Below are 22,371 nucleotides of genomic sequence, written 5' to 3'. Positions count from 1 at the left end.
ATCTTTCTTCTATTGGTGATTTGGTTGAACAAACCCTTTAACTAAAAACACTCCCTGACAAGCCTCAATGCACTGAAGTTAAATGTTTTTCGGTTTACCAACAGCCAGATAAACAGGGTAACAAGCCACTATGCTAATGGTTCTTATCAAAGGTCGTCAAATAATGCTGGCAATCTGCGCAAACCAAAAGACAGCTATCCTGTTGTAAAGAGCTATTCAATTCAATTCAGTTTTATTTATACAGCACCAAATCACAACAACAGTCACCTCAAGGCACTTTATATTATAGGGTAGACCCTACAATAATACATACTGAGAAAAACTCAACAATCATGTGAACCCCTATGAGCAAGCGGTTTGGCGACAGTGAGAAGGAAAAACTCCCTTTTAACAGGAAGAATTTTAATTTACTGGAGTAAATGTTCAAAGTGCATTTTGGGTACATTTTAAAAGGTCCTATAAGTATGTGGAATAGATGGTTAGTAAAGAGAAACTTGTATATCTGGCTCATCTTTTCGCTGTGATTCCTTCTCTGTAAAAATAATTGTGTTTACCCACTGGCACTCAAACCTGCATGGAAAAGATTGTGGTTTGGGTTAAAATATGCTCCTCAACAACATCAAGTCTGCACATTGAAAAACAAAAACAGGCATTCCACCGTGTGTTTAAATGTTACGCTGAGGGCTTATTTACCAGTTTCCGTTCGCAAGACCCATCTCATATTTCCCACAGACACCAAGAGTTACCTTGGGCTTAATTTGAAGACACCAAAGGGGAGCAGAAGCTTTAACAGTACAGTATTTTACTCCTGGGAATTACACTGAGCTGACTATGCACTGTATATGTTTTCTGTACCCTTAAAATAAGTCCAAATACTAATCTCATTTATCCATATGTGCACTCACTGAGTGATTGCTTGAATTTAAGTCCAAAGCTGATGTCATATTTTAGTGTGAAGGCTTCTCCCGTTTCCTCTGTTTCCACCACAGAACAAACCTTCACTAAAAAGAAAGCGTAATCCTAAAACAAACTAGCAAAGTATTTTATTCTATGCTAATCAGTCATCTAAAAGTGGTCCTCCATATTTCATTTAATTTCCAACTAATCTGCAGGTTTACGGAAAAGAAATCTCTTAAATCAGTTTTGTGTTTTAAATTATGGCCTACAGTCAAACAAAAGATTTTCCTTTACAAAAGTTAAAAATACAGTGGCTTGCAAAAGTATTCGGCCCCCTTGAACTTTTCCACATTTTGTCACATTACAGCCACAAACATGAATCAATTTTATTGGAATTCCACGTGAAAGACCAACACAAAGTGGTGTACACGTGAGAAGTGGAACGAAAATCAAACATGATTCCAAACATTTTTTACAAATAAATAACTGAAAAGTGGGGTGTGCGCAATTATTCAGCCCCCTGAGTCAATACTTTGTAGAACCACCTTTTGCTGCAATTACAGCTGCCAGTCTTTTAGGGTATGTCTCTACCAGCTTTGCACATCTAGAGACTGAAATCCTTGCCTATTCTTCTTTGCAAAACAGCTCCACAACTGCCCTGTGACGGCCTCAGAGGTTGTCTAAGAGAATATTGGGAGCAACAACACCATGAAGTCCAAAGAACACACCAGACAGGTCAGGGATAAAGTTATTGGGAAATTTAAAGCAGGCTTAGGCTACAAAAAGATTTCCCAAGCCTTGAACATCCCACGGAGCACTGTTCAAGTGATCATTCAGAAATGGAAGGAGTATGGCACAACTGTAAACCTACCAAGACAAGGCCGTCCACCTAAACTCACAGGCCGAACAAGGAGAGCGCTGATCAGAAATGCAGCCAAGAGGCCCATGGTGACTCTGGACGAGCTGCAGAGATCTACAGCTCAGGTGGGGGAATCTGTCCATAGGACAACTATTAGTCGTGCACTGCACAAAGTTGGCCTTTATGGAAGAGTGGCAAGAAGAAAGCCATTGTTAACAGAAAACCATAAGAAGTCCCGTTTGCAGTTTGCCACAAGCCATGTGGGGAACACAGCAAACATGTGGAAGAAGGTGCTCTGGTCAGATGAGACCAAAATGGAACTTTTTGGCCAAAATGCAAAACGCTATGTGTGGCGGAAAACTAACACTGCACATCACTCTGAACACACCATCCTCACTGTCAAATATGGTGGTGGCAGCATCATGCTCTGGGGGTGCTTCTCTTCAGCAGGGACAGGGAAGCTGGTCAGAGTTGATGGGAAGATGGATGGAGCCAAATACAGGGCAATCTTGGAAGAAAACCTCTTGGAGTCTGCAAACGACTTGAGACTGGGGCAGAGGTTCACCTTCCAGCAGGACAACGACCCTAAACATAAAGCCAGGGCAACAATGGAATGGTTTAAAACAAAACATATCCATGTGTTAGAATGGCCCAGTCAAAGTCCAGATCTAAATCCAATCGAGAATCTGTGGCAAGATCTGAACACTGCTGTTCACAAACGCTGTCCATCTAATCTGACTGAGCTGGAGCTGTTTTGCAAAGAAGAATGGGCAAGAATTTCAGTCTCTAGATGTGCAAAGCTGGTAGAGACATACCCTAAAAGACTGGCAGCTGTAACTGCAGCAAAAGGTGGTTCTACAAAGTATTGACTCAGGGGGCTGAATAATTACGCACACCCCACTTTTCAGTTATTTATTTGTAAAAAATGTTTGGACTCATGTATGATTTTCATTCCACTTCTCACGTGTACACCACTTTGTATTGGTCTTTCATGTGGAATTCCAATAAAAATTGATTCATGTTTGTGGCTGTAATGTGACAAAATGTGGAAAAGTTCAAGGGAGCCGAATACTTTTGCAAGCCACTGTATTTTCCTCCTCTAAAATTTGTGGTCAGTTATAGTCTACTGGGTGGTGACGTTACACACCTATAAACTGAAATGGGATTGAAAATGGGATGGCTGTGACTTGTCTGTGTAGGAGTCTGGTCAGTCATATTTTGTTGAGCCTGACCTATATTGAACACTGGCACTCATGACATCATTGTCTTATAAGCTTAAATACATGAATTTAGATTTATATACTTAAATAATAAACTTAAATGCATAAAAACCTGGTTTCCAGCTTCTTGAACTAGTCTTTGACCATATACCAGTACAAAAGACGGACGTAGCCACTATGACACCACTCATCCATGCATTTTTTTTAAGCTCTTCCACAACAAACTGGCACCTTCAGCCTGTTTTTCCAAATAGACAAACCTTCTCAGGAGGTGCACATCACCAGATATACACATCAGGGTAAGAAGAGAGGCAAGATGAAGTGATGCACCCATCATGCCTAGTGCCTACTGTACAAGCCAGTATGTGCTCCAAGAATGAGGTCAGCTGACTACCTGACTATACTGAATGACCAGGTTATTCCATCAATGGGTTTTTTTCTTCCCTGATGGCATGGGCATATTCCAAGATGACAATGCCATAATTCATCTGGCTCAAACTGTGAAAGAGTGGTTCTGGGAGCATGAGACATCATTTTCACACATGGATTGGCCACCACAGAGTCCAGACCTCAACCCCATTGATAAGTTTTGGGATGTGCTGGAGAAGGCTTTGCGCAGTGGTCAGACTCTACCATCATCAATGTAAGTTCTTGGTGAAAAATTAATGCAACACTGGATGAAAATAAATCTTGTGACATTGCAGAGGCGTATCGAAACAATGCCACAGATAATGTGTGCCGTAATCAAAGCTAAAGGTGATCCAACAAAATATTAGAGTGTGTGACCTTTGTTTTGGTGGCGACATTTTTTGGGGGCCAGGCAGTGTATTTTATGTGCTTGTATTTCAGTGATGCAAAATATACTCTAACAAAGAATAAAATGTCCTTCTTAACAGAAACATACCACCACTTCTTGGATTACTTCCCCCATCTAAATTTTTTGGATATTAAAATCAGGAATTTGGGGAATTAGAGGTCATAGTGGAACAGGTGAAAGGGGATTTTTTTGGTAACTTCAAATAGCATGCAGTAACTTGGTAAGCTATTAAACCTCCAGTGATATAAGGTGTCACATTAAAAGTCTCAGCCTTCTGCAGTCAGGTGACTAAACAGAGCTGACAGCCCGGAGGATATCTGCTGGGATAAAAGTGAGTGCTGAGCCGCAACAAGCCCTGACAAAACCATTAGCTCCTCTGACCTCCAGCTCACTGTGGCAGCTCCACAATTTATTTGGGGTGTGTGCGTGGGGGTTTCAGCTGCCAGCATGTTTCCCTGCTTGAACTACCTTTACACTGTGTTTATCCCACTATTTGTTGACGCTGTTACTGTAACAACAGATTAAGATGTTTAAAGCTTGTTTGCCCGTGCCAGAAACCATAATACTCAAAGATTTACCGCTTGAAGCAGATTTTGCTCTGACTTGTTGAGTTAATCCAAAAGTGATTCTTTCCAAATGTTCCTGCGATTATAGAGAGATGAATAATTTGCAAATATACACTAGCACTATCAGGATACATTCCTGAAGACCGAATATAAAGACCACATGCAACGCACTTCACTCAACGTCAAACCCTTCATATTACAAACTGTGCAACAGTCAAGAAAAAGTCACATATTTGTTTGTATTCTTGGATATGATTTTTTTTTCCCTTCTTGACAGTGAAAATTACTTTTTAACCAATGTAGGAGGCATATTTTGAGACTGGCAGCCAAGAAAACTGCTTTTAAATGAGCATTAACCAAATCATCAAAAGAAATTCTAAACCTAACCAAGTCGGTTTTTTTGTCTACACCTAGCACCGGGTGGTATATTGGACATACCAGTATTGCAGTCTAAATTTCATGTGTGCTATGATTTTTAAATATATTCAAAAACAGACAATATGCTGTATTTTATGTTTTTTTTTATTGTTTCAACTCTGTGTGTATGTTTTTTCCTTATTATTGTGGACATTTAAGTGCTTTATATTTATGTGTACTTGAGAGAAGAATGAGCTGTTGTAAGTCTATGTACAGTAAAGGCCCCATTATGCATTAAAAATACAAATAATAGTAATAGTCATACCAACCAGCACTACTTAAGGCAAACCAGGGAGTCTTTAATGCCTTAAACCAAATTGTACTTTTCACAAAGCAGCTTTTATTTCCTGAATCCAATCAAAGAGTCTGAAATGCTTAAATCGAGTGGCTCAGTCATGTCACAGTAAAAGCAGGACAACAGAGCAATCATTGGTTGCTCTGTGATGGCATGGAAATGTTTGCTTTCAGCAACCAATTGCAAGTAGTTGCAGCAACTAACTGGTCACCCAGAGGTTAAGCGTGCAACACCCTCAATCACCCTGGGCTACCAATTTCAATGCAAATACACGGCTTACCTGGTGGAGGGGACAACATGTCTGTAAACAGACTCAGTCTCACACAGACCGCTGACTGACCACAATCATTTTCAGACACTTTGGCACAAATCTGGAAATAACTGACATCTAGGTTATAAACAGACAGATTTCCAACACTCTGCAGTAAATTTGTGTTTCTTATATGGTAGATAAAAGAGATGTTGTCAAGTACCTATGTCATTTTGTGAATTTTTGTGAATCAATGTGAATTTCTGCAAAGGATTTGTGATTTTTTTGCCAATTTATCACAGTTAATTTCCATATTGTCACAAACACGTAATTGTCATTAGCACACTGACTCCGTCTTATTGCTGTTTTAATGCCGTCGTGACACACCAAAGTCGCTTTAAAAACAGCAACTGATTGCAAGTTGTTGCAGACCCGTCACTATTCTAGAAGCATCCATTTCACTGGCAACGAGATCACAAGTTTGTTGCAAACGGTCACAATAATATCCACTGTTTTCTGTTGTGTGACTGTAGCATAACCAAGTCGTTTTTATTTTCTAGCGACATAGTTTTTATTGAATACAGCCAAATAGTCTTTAATGATAACATATTTTAAATTAATAATGCATACATAACGTATTTAAAATTATACAACTTAAGTGTTTTCTCTGGTGCATGGAGTGAAATGATTACATCCACCACCAAACCCCTCCAACCTCCAAACTTTGCATTCTTTCATCCCTTAAAAAGTGGAAAATACTTATTTCTTGTACACAGACGCGTATCAATACAAATGAGACTGTACAGATGAAGAACTGGATTGAGGGACTTAAAAATAAGAGTTGGAAATTCTAATATGATCTAATATTTAGATAACATATTAGGATCTAATATGTTATCTAAAGTGAAGAACAAAGTGTTAACTGATCCAATGATAACCTTACCAGGCCACCATTCAGAAGACATTCAACCACACAAATGCATTTTCACAAGAACAGTAATCATCAAATCGGCCTCATGATATTTCCAGTTCGTAAAGCTTAAGGACAGAAGAGTGGTGAGAGATTTAAAGGCCTCCTTCTGCTGCCTTTAAAGAAATAGCGGTATTGTGATTTGTTGACGTCTAGATGAATGGGGTTATTTTTCAGTGGGACAAAATATTTCAAGGTTGAAGCTTTAAGGCTATCTAATAGTCTGCTGACACCGTGGCATTGTTGGTATCGTCTTGTTCCAGCTCTTCTACTGGCTGCAGTTTGTTTCTGTTTGTTTCCACTGAGGGAAAACTGTGTTTTCATGTTTCATAATGCCCCATAATTTAATCAAACGTGGAGTGGACCCCAACCTTTTCCATCTCCTCTACACCCACAGCCCTGGACTCCAAAATACGTCTCTCTTCAACATTTTTCATTTTCAGCAAACTCATTTAAACCTGTATCTGCACGACTTTCAGCTTACCATTCCTGTACTATCCATCCATTCGCTTCCGCTTATCCTTTTCAGGGTCGCGGGGGGTCCATTCCTGTACTACTAGTAACTATTACTATACTGCTATTACTTTTGCTGTAAGCTTATTATTTCAACCATTTATGCACGGTTTGTAGTTTTAACAGCTCTTCATATCATCAGCTTAGCTAGCAGTTTCAGTTTTTACTGTTTAATTCTAGGAAATTAATTTGAAATTAATTACTTTATGTTGAAAATATTAGCCAGTTACTTCATTTCAACTTTTAATCCAGTAAATTTAGATTACAGTTTTGTTTGGACTTTTAGCAAACAGTTGTTCATCTATATTTTATATAACGTGCTGCCCAAAAGACTCGAGCCATATAGCCAGACTTTTCTGTCAGTTTTTTTTAACCCTATCTTGAGCAGCAGTTCTCCAGGCTTGATAGAGGTCTTTCAAAGTTTTCATTTGGCTGCTTTTTCACTAATTTTCCATCCAGTCCTTCACCTTACCATTTTGAGAAAAAAAAAAGTTATTATTTGGTGAACCACTTAACATGACCTACGAATCATTCCAGGACTTAAAAAAAGTACCTAACTAAAGGGATGAAACAGTGCTGTGTCTACACATAACAGACAACTTAGCAAAGAAGTATAATCTTCGTTGAGTACTTTATTACCAGCAACCTGTTGAAAAAACACATAATGTTCTCATTTCTTTAGTTTAAGCAATAAAAAATGTGAATAATAGCACAGTTCAACAGACATAACATAGTATTTTGAACCCAACAAGTTGATTCCTAAAGAACTTCTATATGCATACTCAGCATGTTATGCAGTGTGACCTTAAAAGCTTTGAGGACAAGTCTGAAACACTATCTAAAACAGATGAGATAGAAATAGAACAAAGACCGGACACAGAACTTAAGGGACGGATCTCAGGACAGGTGGCTGTCAAGAAGCCATTTTTTTGGCGACCAAAAAATCTGGTCACGCCCCCTCTCGTGACATCATGCTCCAAAGCCCTATAAGGGTGGGAAAAGACTGAGGGACGTCAAATTACACAAGAACTGAAGCGAAAAGTGGCAACAGGTATGAGGAAGTGACGTACCCAAATGTGAAATTTCTGGTTCAGATAAATGTTTGGAAGAGGTCAGGAGACAGGTACAACAGTGGGTGTCTACAGCCATCTGTAAAACATGGTGGGGGGCTCTATCATGGTTTGAGGGATGTTAGAGATTGTGATAAGCTTAATGGCGGGATGAACACAGGAACGTGCTCTCTTCAGGATGGAAATGATGCCAGCCAGATTCTCAATGCAGTAAAAGCATAACTGGATAGAAAATCACACAAGGGAACACTATCAGTCATGGATCGGCCTCACCAAGAGCCCGGATCTCAAAATTACTGAAGCAGTGTGAGATTATCTTGATGGAGAATGGAGCAAAAGGCAGCCAACATCCAAACAAGAAATTAGAAGAAAACTTTCCTAAGAGAGTTCAGGCTGTGCTGAAGAACAAATGTGGTCACACCAAATATTGATTTTTCAAGCTTGTTAGACTCATACAAACTCTTTTTTGATTTATATACTGTATTTATATGTAAGTTTGCACAAGCTTCAATAAATTTGTGCACCAATTTCCTATTTTCCCAGCTAAATATGAACAAATGGGGGGTGGCTTTAGACTTTTGCACAGTAATGTAGTAGTTTGAACTGCATGAACTGGGAGGCTCTGTTTTCGGGTCCCTGTGCAAAACCCTCGAACAGCTTTGCTATTTTTTTTCTCTTTGGAAACTTTATCTCCACATGATTTTTAAATAATTGATATAAACCTAACTTACCTGGCTGCACAGCAAATATTGACCAGGCTGAATTGATTGTAAGTTTATATTCTCATTACAAAGCAAGCAGCACTGTTTGGCTGCAAGGACACACGTTTACTCACAACTTCTCTCCCTCTCTCTCTGCGTCTTTAAAAAACACAGGTGGTGGTCCTCCACAAGGCAATAAACCCAAAGCAGCAGACTGCCCACAGCCTAAACATTCCTGTGTAATAACTCCCAAGTAAACAGGCTTTCCCTGCACCTATTCCAGTCCACCTCTGTTTGTATCTTCTTAGGAAAAAACTTCACTGTGACCTCATTCTGGGAGAAAAAGCAAAATGCCTATTGTGGACATCTAGTTATTTCCACAACGGTCTGATGCACTTAAATCATTTCGAATATAGATTTTTTTTCCCCCTTCAAACAATTGGGAAATAAATCTGCATGCAGGCTAACTCAACCAAATTGTTTCCCATGCAGATCATCCAGTATGATGGAAATTTCGCTTTCCATCCACTGACATTATCTTTATAATATCCAGCTGGAGATCTGCTTTACTTCAAGATAAAAACGCACAGAAAAAAGATACACGCACACACACACACACACACACACACACACAAATAAATGTTTTGGGTTTTTTTAATCATACTCTTTTAGAGCTGCTGTTTCTGTTGGTTTGTAAGATACCCATTTTTAACTTCCCAGATTTCAAACTTTTAATCACACCTCCCTCAGCATGAACTTACTTCTCCCGCTCTCCTTGATAAAAGTAATGACATCCTTGTGGTACTTGTAGTCCTCCTGGTACGGGTGGGCCCCCACTGTAATGTTCATCTGCTCCTTCAGGTTCAGGTAAATCCCCTCAGAGAGGAAGTAGTGCGGCCGGTCGTCCTGCCGCCGGTCGTAAAATATCACCACTGCCCGGGACGTCCAGTTAAAGTGCGTGTGCAGGACGTTGGCGAAGTCCCCCAGCTTTGTGGTGGACGGTCCGCTGCGCACAATGGTCCGGTACTCCTCCCGCTTGTCGAAGCCGTACGCGGGTCCACCAGCGGTGATTAGCGGGATTTTCCAGTGGGATGCGAATCGCCCTACGGAGGCAAGCGGGTACACGCACCCGGGTCCGAAGAAGGCGTCCGGGCGGATGTAAAGCTTGGCGTCCACGGCCACTACTTGCGCCCGGCTCTCGGCGCACGACCCCGCGGCGGGGTCCTCCGTGCTGTAGTTCAGGATGTTGATGGAGCGGTCGAGCAGAAGCTTGTGTTTGACGTGCAGGTCCTCGTGCGCCATGAGGAGTGCCGGGAAGACGCGCGGAAGAGCCCACGGGTACTTCTGGTGGTTGTCCGGGAGCATCACGGCCACGGTTATGTTACCTCTGCAGCCGGGGAGGAGGCAGCAAGACAGTGCAGCGAGCACGCAGCATCCCAGCGCGCCTCTGCATCCCATTTCTCGTCTCAAAGAGAAAGCGCACGGCAACGGAGAGCGCACCGCTTGGAGAGAAGACACGGCCGGATGTGGCAACCTGACACCAAACCGTCTGCCTCACTCTGTCTCCTTCTCTCTCTCTCGCTCTCTCTCTCTCTCCCTCTCTCTCGCTCTCGCTCCTCTCTTTCTCAATCACAAGTGCCACAGAGTCGGTAAATGCGTCATCTTGTCATGGCAGTCCGGTTGTGCCATGCGTCTCCGATGCGTAAAAATCCACCGCTAATGAACTCGTGGTACTTCCAAAGCGACTTTTCCAGCGCTGCGCAGTCCTTACGCTGACAGTCTCTCGGTGAGTGATAACACACATCCAGATGACTCCAAGTTAAATCAGAGCAGCCCTCTGCTCGGCCCCCACACGTCACACACTGCAAGAAGTGCGCCCTACAGTGTCAATAAATCAGCGTGTCCCAGTTTATTTTCTTTATTCAGGTAATTTTAAATGTTTCACTGAATCAAGATGATTCCGATACAGTTTATAATAAATTTTAAATCTAAAAAACCTCATTGTGCCCACTTAAATGAAACACGGCAGACTCTGACTGTCACTTATGTGCTTGGAGAGATGAAGTAAAACGAACTGCATCAGGAAGAAGAAGAAAGTGCCCTGAGTCACGATTATACACGTGAAGTGTTCACAGAAGATGACAAATCCAAACACGTCAAATCGCCTGTTAAGATATTTGGTATTTTTTGCAGTGTATGAAGAAACAGCCCACTAAAAAGCGGAGTTAGCTCGCCCCCTGCCTGCCGTGTCACATGTTACAGAGCAAGCATGTTTAGAAGGAATAAGTTTGGGACTGTTCTTGAGGCTGCTCAAACTGTGCCAGTTTTAAGGTGCTGGTGTTACTAAACTGATTTAAGGTCTTTCAGGTGAGCTGGTGAAGTCACTTCAGTCTGCAGATGTTACACCTGAACGTTGCTGCTCCTGTTTTTGGCCCCAAACTACAACTTTTTCAGGGTTTTTTTTTAATTCTCCTTAGCTTTTAAGTTTATGATTTTTGGTTGTTTTTGCTTTTCACTTTGTATCTCATGTGCATTACTAGTCTGTGTATTTACAGGGACACTCTTGGAAGGGTAAATTGTTCCTGTTTGCAAGTAAAGTAAACATACTCTTTGTCCGTGTTTTGCTTGTTGGGTTCTGGTCACAACAGGGGATCAGCAAAGTCCGGAAATTTGATTCACTTGGTAAAATGAGTGCTTGTATAAAACGTCACAGAATTCTTTCCAGGCATTAAAAAAATTCCCAGGAGACAGGCTGCTAGTATAGTACGGGACACGAACAGTTATACTTTTTTAACATTACATTTTGATTAACCATCCAACCTTCATCTGTCACCTGTCACCTTATCTTCTTAATTTTCAGAAGAAGTGGATAGTTTTCAGTTCCACCTAACTAAGGATTAAAATCCAAAAAATAAAAGTCATGGAAGAAAATAGAAAGTTCAATGGTGCACACAAAAACAGTGGATTTTGCTCCTATAGCACCCACGGATGTCTTAAGCACTTGAGTTGAAGTCAACGTGACCTCTTTTTTTAGGTTCTTAAAGTTGTCTGAGGGAACCAAGAACCTAAAAAAGCAGTATTTTTTCCCCTAAACTCAGCCAAGTAAGGCTCAAATACGGTTTGAAGCTCCATCTTGGGATCAAAATTCCTTAAAATCGTCTCTGTTTACAGCAAAGGTTGGGCTAGCCCTTCTGCAAGGGAGCCTCGTGATAATGAAAATGGAGTAAAAAAGTTCCTTATATGTGTAAAACAAGGAATATTTTCATGTTAAGGGAGTTCAAAAACTGAAAATGTGAGGCTATATGGAAAAAAAAACTCTTCTCCCACACTGAAGTAGTAGATAAGCAGATATAGTGTTTACTTTATACTTATTATAGATATTTTATAGATATATTCATCAAGCATCGTGGACAGGGTCCAAGAAAAGCTATGAATGAAATTTAATGTTAAAACGAATAAAATGTCCAACACTTTGTTTTGTTTTTTGAAAAGCTACACACAAATATTTTCTTCAAGGCAATTCAGGCTCTTCATCACTGCTTTTGTAAATGAATGATCCATTAATGTTTAAGTTAGCGATGTGCAATACCACTGATTTCCTATCCAATCCGATACCAAGTAAAATTCAGGGTGGTATCGACGATACTGACCCAAAACCGATACTTAATGTGCTATTGTATTTCAAAATGATTACAGGACATCAGACTACTTGTTTTTATTGTTTAATTATGAAGAATTATCATATAGAAATCAAAAAACCTGAAGTTGTGTGTTAATTGACGCCCCTTGAACACGTATATCTTGTCATTTAACATGTATATACTTGCCTGCACATTTCAACAAAAACAGTCAGCATTCATACTTTCCCTCATTCACAGTAGTGCTGTGCCACACTACGAATTTTGGTATCGATCCAATACCAAGTAAATACAGGGCCAGTGTTGCCAGAGTTATTCAGGCAGCTAATTGGGCGAGTATAGTGTGCTACGACTTATGAGATGAATTCTCAATTTGCAAATTCTGAACACATTTTAATCACCACTATATCACTGTGATTGTTACTGTCCACAATAATTAGTTAACACAACAAAACACATCTTTCAGCTTTTCATTTGTTTTGAAACTGGGTTTTTGGAGACCTGGAATGTAAACCTTACGGTCTCTAAACCACACAGTTTTCATAGTGCATGTTTGAGGTTTATTTTTTCCAAAGAAATAATTAACACAGTTCAGCAGGCTACATACTGAACTTGCTAGTATCAATCTGATACCAATACTAGTGTTGGTATCGATACTATCGATATTTGGATCGCTCTGCCCACCTCTAGTTTAAGTTTAGTTCTTTTAATTATTTTTTTTGCAATTGTTGTACTAAGTAAGGTTGACACCTCTTTCATATTTGACTCTACTTTAATGGCTTTTACCGCTCAGCTGGAACTTTACTCCTCAGAAAATAATCTAAAATGTGGCTTGTGAAGAGGCAGGAAGAGGTCATATGCAGCAATTAAAATAGCTGTTTGCTGTTTTGATGCTGCTTCTTACAGGGGGTTTTTTCTGCCCAGCTGTGATCACCTCTACCCACACTGCAGCACCTTGAATTAGACATTTGTGATTCATTTAACAGCTTTTCTGTGACTCAAAAGACAGCAGTCAAGGTGTTTATACGCTGCAAAAACAACCATAGAATTAATTTTGCTTGTTTGGCATAATCATTATAACAGAAATGTTTATTGAATAGTAGTATGTTAGAAATACAATTCAATTTAAAAAAAAAACCTCACAGAAAAAGAAGCATGTTTGTCACCTTCCTTTAAGAGATAATCTCTCAAAAATCATCACCGTAGACCAGAAACACTGCAGGCTCTCTGCTCTGATTATTCCTACTGCTCCGATATCACCCAGAAAACAATAAAGCTCAGTAGGTGTCAATTGACTTTATGTAGCGATATTAAGTTAAACAAATCAACCAGCCAGCCACCGATTTTAGAGTTAAGAGTATATTTTTGTTACTAGACAACAAAGTTGCTGGATAAATTGCTGGACTTGGTCTGTGGCTTGCTGTGACTAAAAAGTTGGTAGTAATCAGAGCAATGTGTAATCAGAGTAAAGCTGTAATCAGAGTACTTGGGTAATCTGATTGATTACCCAAGTACTCTGATTACACAGGTAATCTGATTGCACCATTATTCATGTAATCAGATTACCTAGGTAATCAGAGTACCTATGTAATGAGAGTAGTGGTACAATCAGATTACTTGTGTAATCAGAGTAATCAAGTAATCTGATTACCTAAGTACTCTGATTACACAAGTAATCTGATTACCTGAGAGCTAGGATTACAGTATTACCAAGTACTCTGATTATATTAGTAATCTGATTACACAGTACTCTGATTACCATCAAACTAGTCACAGCAAGCCACAGTCCAGAAACTTTATAGTCTATTAACAAAATATACTCTTAATTACCTATGTAATGAGAGGTAATCGGTGTACTTGGGTAATCAGTCTGATTGTGCCACTGCTCTCATTACACAGGTACTCAATTACATAAATAATCTGATTACCGAGTACTGTGATTAGAGTATTACTCTGATTACCCAAGTACACTGATTACCCGAGTAATTTGATTACACCATTTGTTTGATTACATTGGTAACAGTACTCTGATTACAACCAAACTTTTTAGTCACAGCAATGTGGGAATGCAATCAGATTACTTGTATAATCAGAGTACCTGGGTAATCAGAGTAATACTATAATCAGAGTACTCATGTAATCAGATTACTTATGTAATGAAGTACCTATGTAATGAGAGTAGTGGTGCAATCATATCACTTGTGTAATCATAGCAGGAAAAAACAAACACAAGACTAAAAATAATAATACACACAGTTACAGATTCGAGTGAATGACTTTATTTTCTCTGGTAATACTTCACATATATCAGACATTTTAGGATGATTCATACAGATATACGGTTAGTAGAGATAACTGACTTTATTTAACACTGATCCTACACACCCAGAAGTCACAATGAAAAATCTGCTTTTACACTCTCAGCGTTCGGCTCCATATCAGCCCCTGATAAGCTCAGACAGGTATATATGATACTGAACTCGCTTTAAAAATAATCAGTGGATACATGTGCAGTTTGCCATTTGAGTTGCTATCATGAAACTGACCATAAACATTAGAAAAAGGCCCAAAACGGATCACAGTTTGTGGATTTTATTCATTTTTCCCCCTTAAAGGGGTTTTTAGCGAACATGCCCTGTCAGTTGGTCCACCTCTGTTCTGGTCCAGATCATCTCTCTTCACTCCTTCAGCCAGGTGAGCAGCTGAGGTGTGTAGTAGGTGATGATGATGTCAGCGCCTACATCAAAGAGCAAGGAGAAGCTATTAATATCAGCCAAATCCAGAGCAGAACTAACACTTACTTAAAGCTACATAGAAACTGGATGTAATTTTCCCCTCACTTGGGCCCAGACCAGAAGACCAGATTGTTACTGACCCACAAGAAAGCAGATTTAATTACTGCTAGCCTAATCTACAAGAATAGTATATTATTAGATGTATATTTTCTAATATAAAAATGTATATTAATTCATTTCAATTTTATTTATATAGCGCCAAATCACAACAACAGTCACCTCAAGGCGCTTTATATTGGTAACTGGGGATTGGACCACACTGCATCAGACCCTACAGCTCCTCCTGCAGGTGGTGGGCCAACCTCACACTTTAAGGCTGAGCACAGCCAGGCCCAAGCTACAACGTGGGGTGTCTTCAAGCATCCACCCCGGGTTGGGTGGAAGAGATAGATTCCCAGCCACTACCTCTATGCTTAGAGTGCTGTACCAATGAAAGGACCCAAATAAGCAGCAGGTAATGGATGAAGAAAAGTAAATAAAGCTTTAAAATACATGTAGCAGTGTAACTTCTGTGCCTCCCTCTAGACTCACCCCTGAATGCTGCAGGTACTGCTGCTAGAGAGAGACAGGATGGATGCTGTCAGTCTTTACCAGTTTACAAGAAATTCAAAGACTGCAACAAGCTAAATGTGTTAACTGTATTCTGCTTTTACTTTAGCTTCCTCTTAATTCAGCTGACTGCTGTGGACTCATCCTGGTCCCTTTCACCACAGACTGCATCAACGTGAAAAGTAAGCAGCTAGCTAAATGAAAGAAAAATGATTCAGAGCAGCTTGTGATCATATTTTACAAGATGGTGAATGTTAAACGTTCCTGAGATCCCTACAAACTGTACAGAGATCGCCAGCTTCTTATTTTTGCTCTGGGGTAAAAAACAGCTGTCATTTAAGGGTATTCACAGATTTAATGACTCTAAAAGTAAAAAATACTGGCAGTGGCCTCCTAGTAGATACTCCTATGGTATCAATCTGAAAGTCTTATGTCACACACTTCACAAACTTTGGTGTTCACATTGCTCAACACTCCATATACCTTTTACAGCTGAGGGGTACAAAGTAAAGAGACCAAAAGTTGACTCCTGTCTTGTCTGGTTTTGTGAGGAGTGTTAAAAGAGAGGTGACACGTTGCAGACAGTTCCTCCACAGGACAAGAAAAAAAAAAATCAGAAATCTGTTTACGTATTTAGTTGTTCACACCCTGGGTTATACAGTCAGGTCCATAACTATTTGGACAGTGACACAATGGATGAATCTAATTTCTAAACCAATAATCCAACACTATCATTAAATCCCTTGAAATAAAGCTGAAAGTCTGTACTTCAGGCACATCTGGATGGGCTGATTTGAAATCCACTGTGGTGGAGTACAAAGGAAAAAATAAACAGGTAAATTAGTGTCATTGCCGAAACACTTACTAGCCTAACTGCATCAACTGTTGTCTGAAAAAATAAAACATAAACAGAGGTTCAAAATAACACCTGTAACATCAGACTGGGGCTTTAAAAGCGCAGTGTTCTGCACATTAAGAGGTTTTCTTTGAGGTAATTAAACGCTGTCAGAGGGTCTCACCTGCCCTGCGGAACGCTGTCATGGCCTCCATCACAGCCGCTTTCAAGTCAAACGCTCCAGCCTGCGCGCCATGCCATATCATAGCAAACTCCCCAGACACATTGTACACTGCCAAGGGGTGAGTGGGGAACTGAGGGGAGGAAACCAAAGAACATTTAATATTTTAAAGTGTTGCTAATTACCTGAAGGAATTTTAAGTATGCTTTATTTGAATTCTCCCACCCTCACTGGACTGGTACATGAAATATAGCTGCTCACCTTGTCTTTGACTTCCCTCATGATGTCCAGATATGGCAGACCCGGCTTCACCATCAGCATGTCCGCACCTTCTCTCACATCTCGCTCCTGCAGCACAGACCAACAGCTCAGGATCCCCAACAAGTGTTTGAGCGTAAAACTTTTTTTTGCCAAACAGACATTTCCACAAATGATTTACCACAGCTCTGATGGCGAGCCCTCGCGCGCCAGGAGGCAGCTGATAGCAGCGTCTGTCCCCGAATGCAGGCTTCGACTGTGCGGCATCCCTGTATATGAACACAGCAAGGGGTGGGGCTTAGGCCTCTTCTCACTTCAAAGTGCCCCTTGATTGATCTGTTAACAATGGAGTTTAGAGTTCACTTACCTGAAGGGACCATAATAGCAAGAAGCAAACTTTGCACTGTAGCTCAGCACTGAAACCTGAAAACAAAGAAGAAACAAAAAACAAAAAAAACCAAACACAAAAAGTCAAGAAGATTTTATTTTATTACAGTTTTTGTCAAGAACCTTTATCCCCCCTGATGACATAAAAACTGATGCACGGGGACAAAAACTGATGAAGAGTATTGACAATTTCGTAAATGAATAAAAACAGGATGAAAACGGTCTGGAGAGACGAGAGCCAATCAGAACTAATTAAGATGTGTAGGAAGGCGGGACGAGTTTGGAAGTGATCCAATCAGAAGTAATCTCATTGTGCAGAAAGGTCAGACGCGCACAATGTGATCAGCTCCTGACAAACAGGGTGGGAATTCCCATGCTCCCCGTTCCACATGGAAACATGACAAAATGTCAACGCTTGGGAGGAAGAGAAGAGTAGAAGTATGGACACATTTTGATTTGATGTCAAGGAAAATAAGACTCTCGGTAAACCATGTGGAGCAACCCTCTCTGGTAAACAAACTTTAACATTCAATTTTTGGATGTAGTCTACTATAAATCATATGATATTTAGTCAACTAAAACTAAAAGAATTTAGATGCCTAAATAATGACTAAAAGGCGCTGACTAAATCTGAATCACAATTTGCTGCCAAAATTAACACCATATAAAAATAACAATGACATAATCCAATTACCAGTCACTGTCTGTGTATCATGAGTGTAACACCCACTCCTGCAGCTGATAAGAATGACTAAAAATAACTATTTGTTATGCAGAAGAGCATCTCTGCACAATAGCAGCAGAAGACCGTACTGAGGCTACAGTTTCCACGGGTTCATCAAAATTGGACAATAGAAGAAGAATGTTGCCTGGTCTGATGAGTCTTGAATTATTCCTGGAGAATAAATCCGTTCTGAAATTCTCTGGAGGGAACATCATTCTCAGTTTTTAGCATTTTCCACATTCTTTCCCAATAGTAAAAGGTAGGATCACAGGCGAATGGTTATACTTTGATGAGCCACACTATGAGACTAGGTCGCAGGATTCTGAGTTGCATTTAAATACTAATATAAGTCCCTGTACATTTACCTTATTTCCCAAACCATTGGAAATCAGTGCTTGTTTTATGGCTCTAACTCTTCCATCCATCATATCAGAGGGAGCGATGATGTGACAACCTGCAGAGCAACATACGACAGACAACGCGATGATTAGTGCACCAAATGTAGTCTAGTGTAGTGTGGCTTTAACTTTGCCTTACATTAATAAAATTTTTAAAAAAAGAGGAAAGGAGAGGAGGCTTCCTCCAGTTTGTCACACTAATAAAACAAGCACAATCGTGAAAAAACAAAGTAAAGAATTACCAGCACGAGCGTACGCCAGCGCTACTTCAGCCAAACGCAGACAGCTGGCATCATTGTTCAGTGTGCCATCATCATTCAGGATGCCTGCCAAGAAAAATAACAAATAATAATAATATGACAACACAAATATATGAACTTTTTTAGGCTGCTTTACGAGGACAAGCCACTGACCACAGTGTCCGTGTGACGTGTAGGGACACAGACAGACATCACACGCCACCAGCAGCTCCGGGAACAAAGATCGGATTTTCTTCACTGCCAGTACCGCCGGTGTATCGTCGGTGTCGGCGCCTGAACCCCTCTCATCCTGAAGGAGGAAGCATGAGAGATCAGCGAGTCCAAGTGTGAGGGAACTGAGTCGTGCCAGTACAAATCCTCGGGCAGTAACAACCAGCTATAGCAGGATGTCAGGCTTTCCAGAAAGCTTCTGGCTTCAGGAATTTGCTCCCATTCAGGCACAAAATATCAGCGAAGTGAATCCAGTCTAATCATTTCCAACAGAAACTGAATGAATACACAATAATAGCCTCGTACTGTAGCTTTAAATCTAATTTAAAAGACTGAGCACACTAGAACACAGCACAAGACGAGTCATGTCTCTGTTCACTGATGAACTTTTAACAAATGACTTAAAAAGTCTACCTGGAGGTTTTTAGCTCTTCATACCTTTGCTATTTTAGCCGGGACACCAAAAATCAGCACACACTTCAAGCCGTTATCCACAAGTGGACGCAACATTCCCTCCAGCTTGTTCACTCCATATCTGCAGGTACAAATATAATGACAAAAGCTTTTTGTTAGTGAGGTTTCTGCAGGAGGCCAATTCACGTCCTGAAAAAAAGTACAACATATAGAAGAAAAATGACTATTATATTGACTATTTAGCCACAAAGGCTAAATGTAGTAATTGTCCTCAGTTGAATCTGTATAAGCATGTTGTGTTTAATTTAAAAACAAAAAATAAAATATTTAAAAAAAAAAATGATGACTATGATTCATGTTTAGCTAAAGCTCTTGCAATTCAGTGCTCATCTTTGGGAGTTAGTTTGTAGCATTATCTGAAATAATTTCAGTTTCAATGCGTCAATGAGAGATATAAATGAAATCTGATGAACATGTTTAAAAAGTTTGTCCCAAAATTAACTTTTATGCTTTTTAAAATCAAAACTTTTACCATCACCTTTGCCATTTATTCCACAGTGGTAAATATAGGATTGCTTAAAGTCTGGTTTAGCTTCTGTGAGTGATGTACATAGCATCTCTACTCACAACATTCTCACAGGGTACAGGAATGTTTTCATGGGATTCATCAGTGTGACTTGAATTGGTTCTTAGTTTCATGCACAAAAGGAATTGTATATTTGGTTCAACTGAAGCCTTCAAGGAGTTTTTAGGACAGCCCGGTAATGAATTACGACAGTCCAGACTAGAAGTAATAAACGTGTGAACTCATTTCTGAGACAGGAGGTTTCTAATTTTAGAGATATTGCACAAATGCAAGAAAGCAGTCCTACATAGATGCTTAATACGCACACTGAAGGAAATATTGTGGTCAAAAATGACTCCAAGACTACACAGTGTTACTCGAGGCCAAGGTCATGCCATCTGATGTATCTGGTTTGACATGATGTTTCTGAATTTTTATTTTTTTTTTTTTAAGGGCCCAGTACAAAAACCTCAGTTTTATCTGAATTTAGAAGCAGGAAATTAGAGATCATCCAAGACATTATGTCATCAACACGTCATTCCTGCAGTTTAACTAATTGGTGTTTGTCATCTGGTGTGTCATTTGGGTTTCATGGAACCCAAATGACACACCAATTACACACTAGAAACCAGAATGAATTTCATTACATTCTGTATATATGCAAACATTAATATTTACATGGTAAATAGATATTTTAATAAATTTTCCATTTCTATGTCTTGTTACCAAGACGCTCCAAAAAATGTAAGTAGAGGTTTTCATTTTGGGAGGTACAGGTCTAACGATTCTCGTCTTATCTCGGTCCAGGTCCAGAGTTTGGCTCTGGGTCCGCCCTTCCTGACTATTTTTATCTGGAGACGACACCCTCAGTGGTTTCACAACTGCAGGGTGACACCATACCCCATGTGATTTTTGTTAAAATGAACACTTCTATAATGTAATTATTCTTTTTTCAATAGGTTTTTAAGCTGTTCTGAAAGTGGGTGCTGCAGCTGTGACGACTTGATGCTATTGATGGCTGTGGACCTTACCTGGCCTGTCCCGGCAGGCTGCCGATGGGCTCTACTGCATCTGCACCATCTCTGTAGCAAAGAAGGCCACATAACAAGAGTGAGAAGATTTGAATGTACTGACCTAAACTTCTTCTGGTCAACCCCAAGTCATTTTAAGACTTACGTAACAAAGATTGGGTAGATAAGATTGTCAGGTCTTAAATCGGCAATGCAGGTCTGCCAGTATCGTAGGGTTGGGTGGAAGTAGCCACTGTGGAGGATTGATTCTGCAGGCGTCTGCATCTTTACACTGAAACAGGGAAACCATCAGTGACAAAGATCCAAAATATTCCCCCTCTGTCACACATTTGCCCATCAGCTCGGTGACCGTTAACACTGATCAAGCATGCATGGAGCTGCTTCTTCAAACAGCAGCTCGGCTCAATCCAACTGCAGAGTCAACAAGCCACAGCTGCCTCCGAAATGTTATCTTAATAGACTGAACCAGCTTTTCACCACAAGATCTTAGGGTTATGTTACGGTCTTGTAACTGTGCCATGTGGACTTGGCCTGGCAGGACTACCTACAAGAAATGAGCCAATAATCCCTTTTTCATTACTCTTAATCGTTTTATTACATTTATTGTTATATATTCAAAAAATAGATGTGTGCCTTTTGAATGTTTAATTCTTCTTAGTATATTTCTAACTTAACCTGAATTATAAGACCCCTCCTAGGCAGTAGGTCTGGAAATGGGGTCTAAAATGAAAAATGACATTTTCCAAAATTATCGTCTTATAATAAGAGTACTATGAAGAAACTCCAGAATTTTGTTTCTTCAGATCATCTACTGATAAATTGTACCACAAAACATAAAATTATCATGTTTGCTCAATCAAAAATGTAAGTAGAGGTTTTCATTTTGGGCGGTACAGGTCTTTAAAAAAAAAAGAAAGAAAGAAAGAAAGAAAGAAAGAAAGAAAAAAAACAAACTGATATTGATATATGAAGCTAAAATTTCACAGCAAGTATTATTTATGTGCAAACTTTGGACCACAAAATTTTAGGAAAATCTAGGATGTAAAAATGTAATGATTTCAGAAAGAATAACTCCACAGTAGGAAGCGCATAGTGGCATCTTAACACAGTTACTAAATATTTTCTAACCTTGTTTATGATCAAAGTGAGAACCGCAAAGGCCAAAAACGCACTTTAAATGAGACGTCATTCTTCTCTGAACTTTAATTCAAGCTTTTCATTGAGCAGGTACTCTCTTCCTCACGTTTAGTTAGAAAATATAGTTTTTACTGACTGGGTAACTACAGAAATCAACGCTAACCGCAGCTAATGTCATAAATATGTTATAGTTGTTTTAAAAGACATGAAAAAAGAGCAGACGTTAAAATACTCCAATAAACTCACCTCTCAAGACAACAGCTTATCACGTCTCCGTACTGAAGTCAACTGACATTGTGTCCTTCTTCGGTGGTGTCGATTTTAGTTTTATGCTATCGCCACCTATCGACTGCAGTTCTGCTTGTAATAAGGTTGTCTATTATAATTATACTTTTAATTTTTTAGACAAAAAAT

The 22,371-nt window shown here is 39.8% G+C and overlaps 2 protein-coding genes across 2 annotated transcripts in view; both read right to left on the bottom strand.

Moving 5' to 3' along the window:
* Window positions 1-10,350, bottom strand: part of npr2 (natriuretic peptide receptor 2) — an 87,687-nt gene extending 77,337 nt beyond the window's left edge. The window contains exon 1 of the mRNA XM_063478889.1: window positions 9,337-10,350. Coding sequence (XP_063334959.1) covers window positions 9,337-10,033 — 697 coding nt within the window. The 5' untranslated portion in view covers window positions 10,034-10,350. The remainder of the gene's footprint in view (window positions 1-9,336) is intronic.
* A 4,134-nt stretch (window positions 10,351-14,484) lies between these two features.
* On the bottom strand, window positions 14,485-22,310 carry alad (aminolevulinate dehydratase). Its single transcript, XM_063480857.1, has 12 exons — window positions 22,204-22,310; window positions 20,966-21,091; window positions 20,821-20,871; window positions 19,249-19,345; window positions 18,754-18,889; window positions 18,583-18,666; window positions 18,308-18,396; window positions 17,199-17,254; window positions 17,013-17,100; window positions 16,835-16,921; window positions 16,577-16,706; window positions 14,485-14,950 (listed from the first exon to the last, which is right to left on the bottom strand). The coding sequence occupies exons 2-12, from the start codon at window positions 21,082-21,084 to the stop codon at window positions 14,892-14,894; spliced, it is 996 nt and encodes a 331-aa protein (XP_063336927.1). The 5' UTR covers window positions 21,085-21,091; window positions 22,204-22,310; the 3' UTR covers window positions 14,485-14,891.
* Between the last annotated feature and the right edge of the window lie 61 nt (window positions 22,311-22,371).

This window comes from Pelmatolapia mariae, linkage group LG7, assembly GCF_036321145.2.
Source record: "Pelmatolapia mariae isolate MD_Pm_ZW linkage group LG7, Pm_UMD_F_2, whole genome shotgun sequence".
Classification (NCBI taxonomy): Eukaryota; Metazoa; Chordata; class Actinopteri; order Cichliformes; family Cichlidae; genus Pelmatolapia; species Pelmatolapia mariae.
The sequence above is the reverse complement of the archived record's forward strand: the minus strand, read 5'-3'. Positions and strand labels throughout refer to the sequence as shown.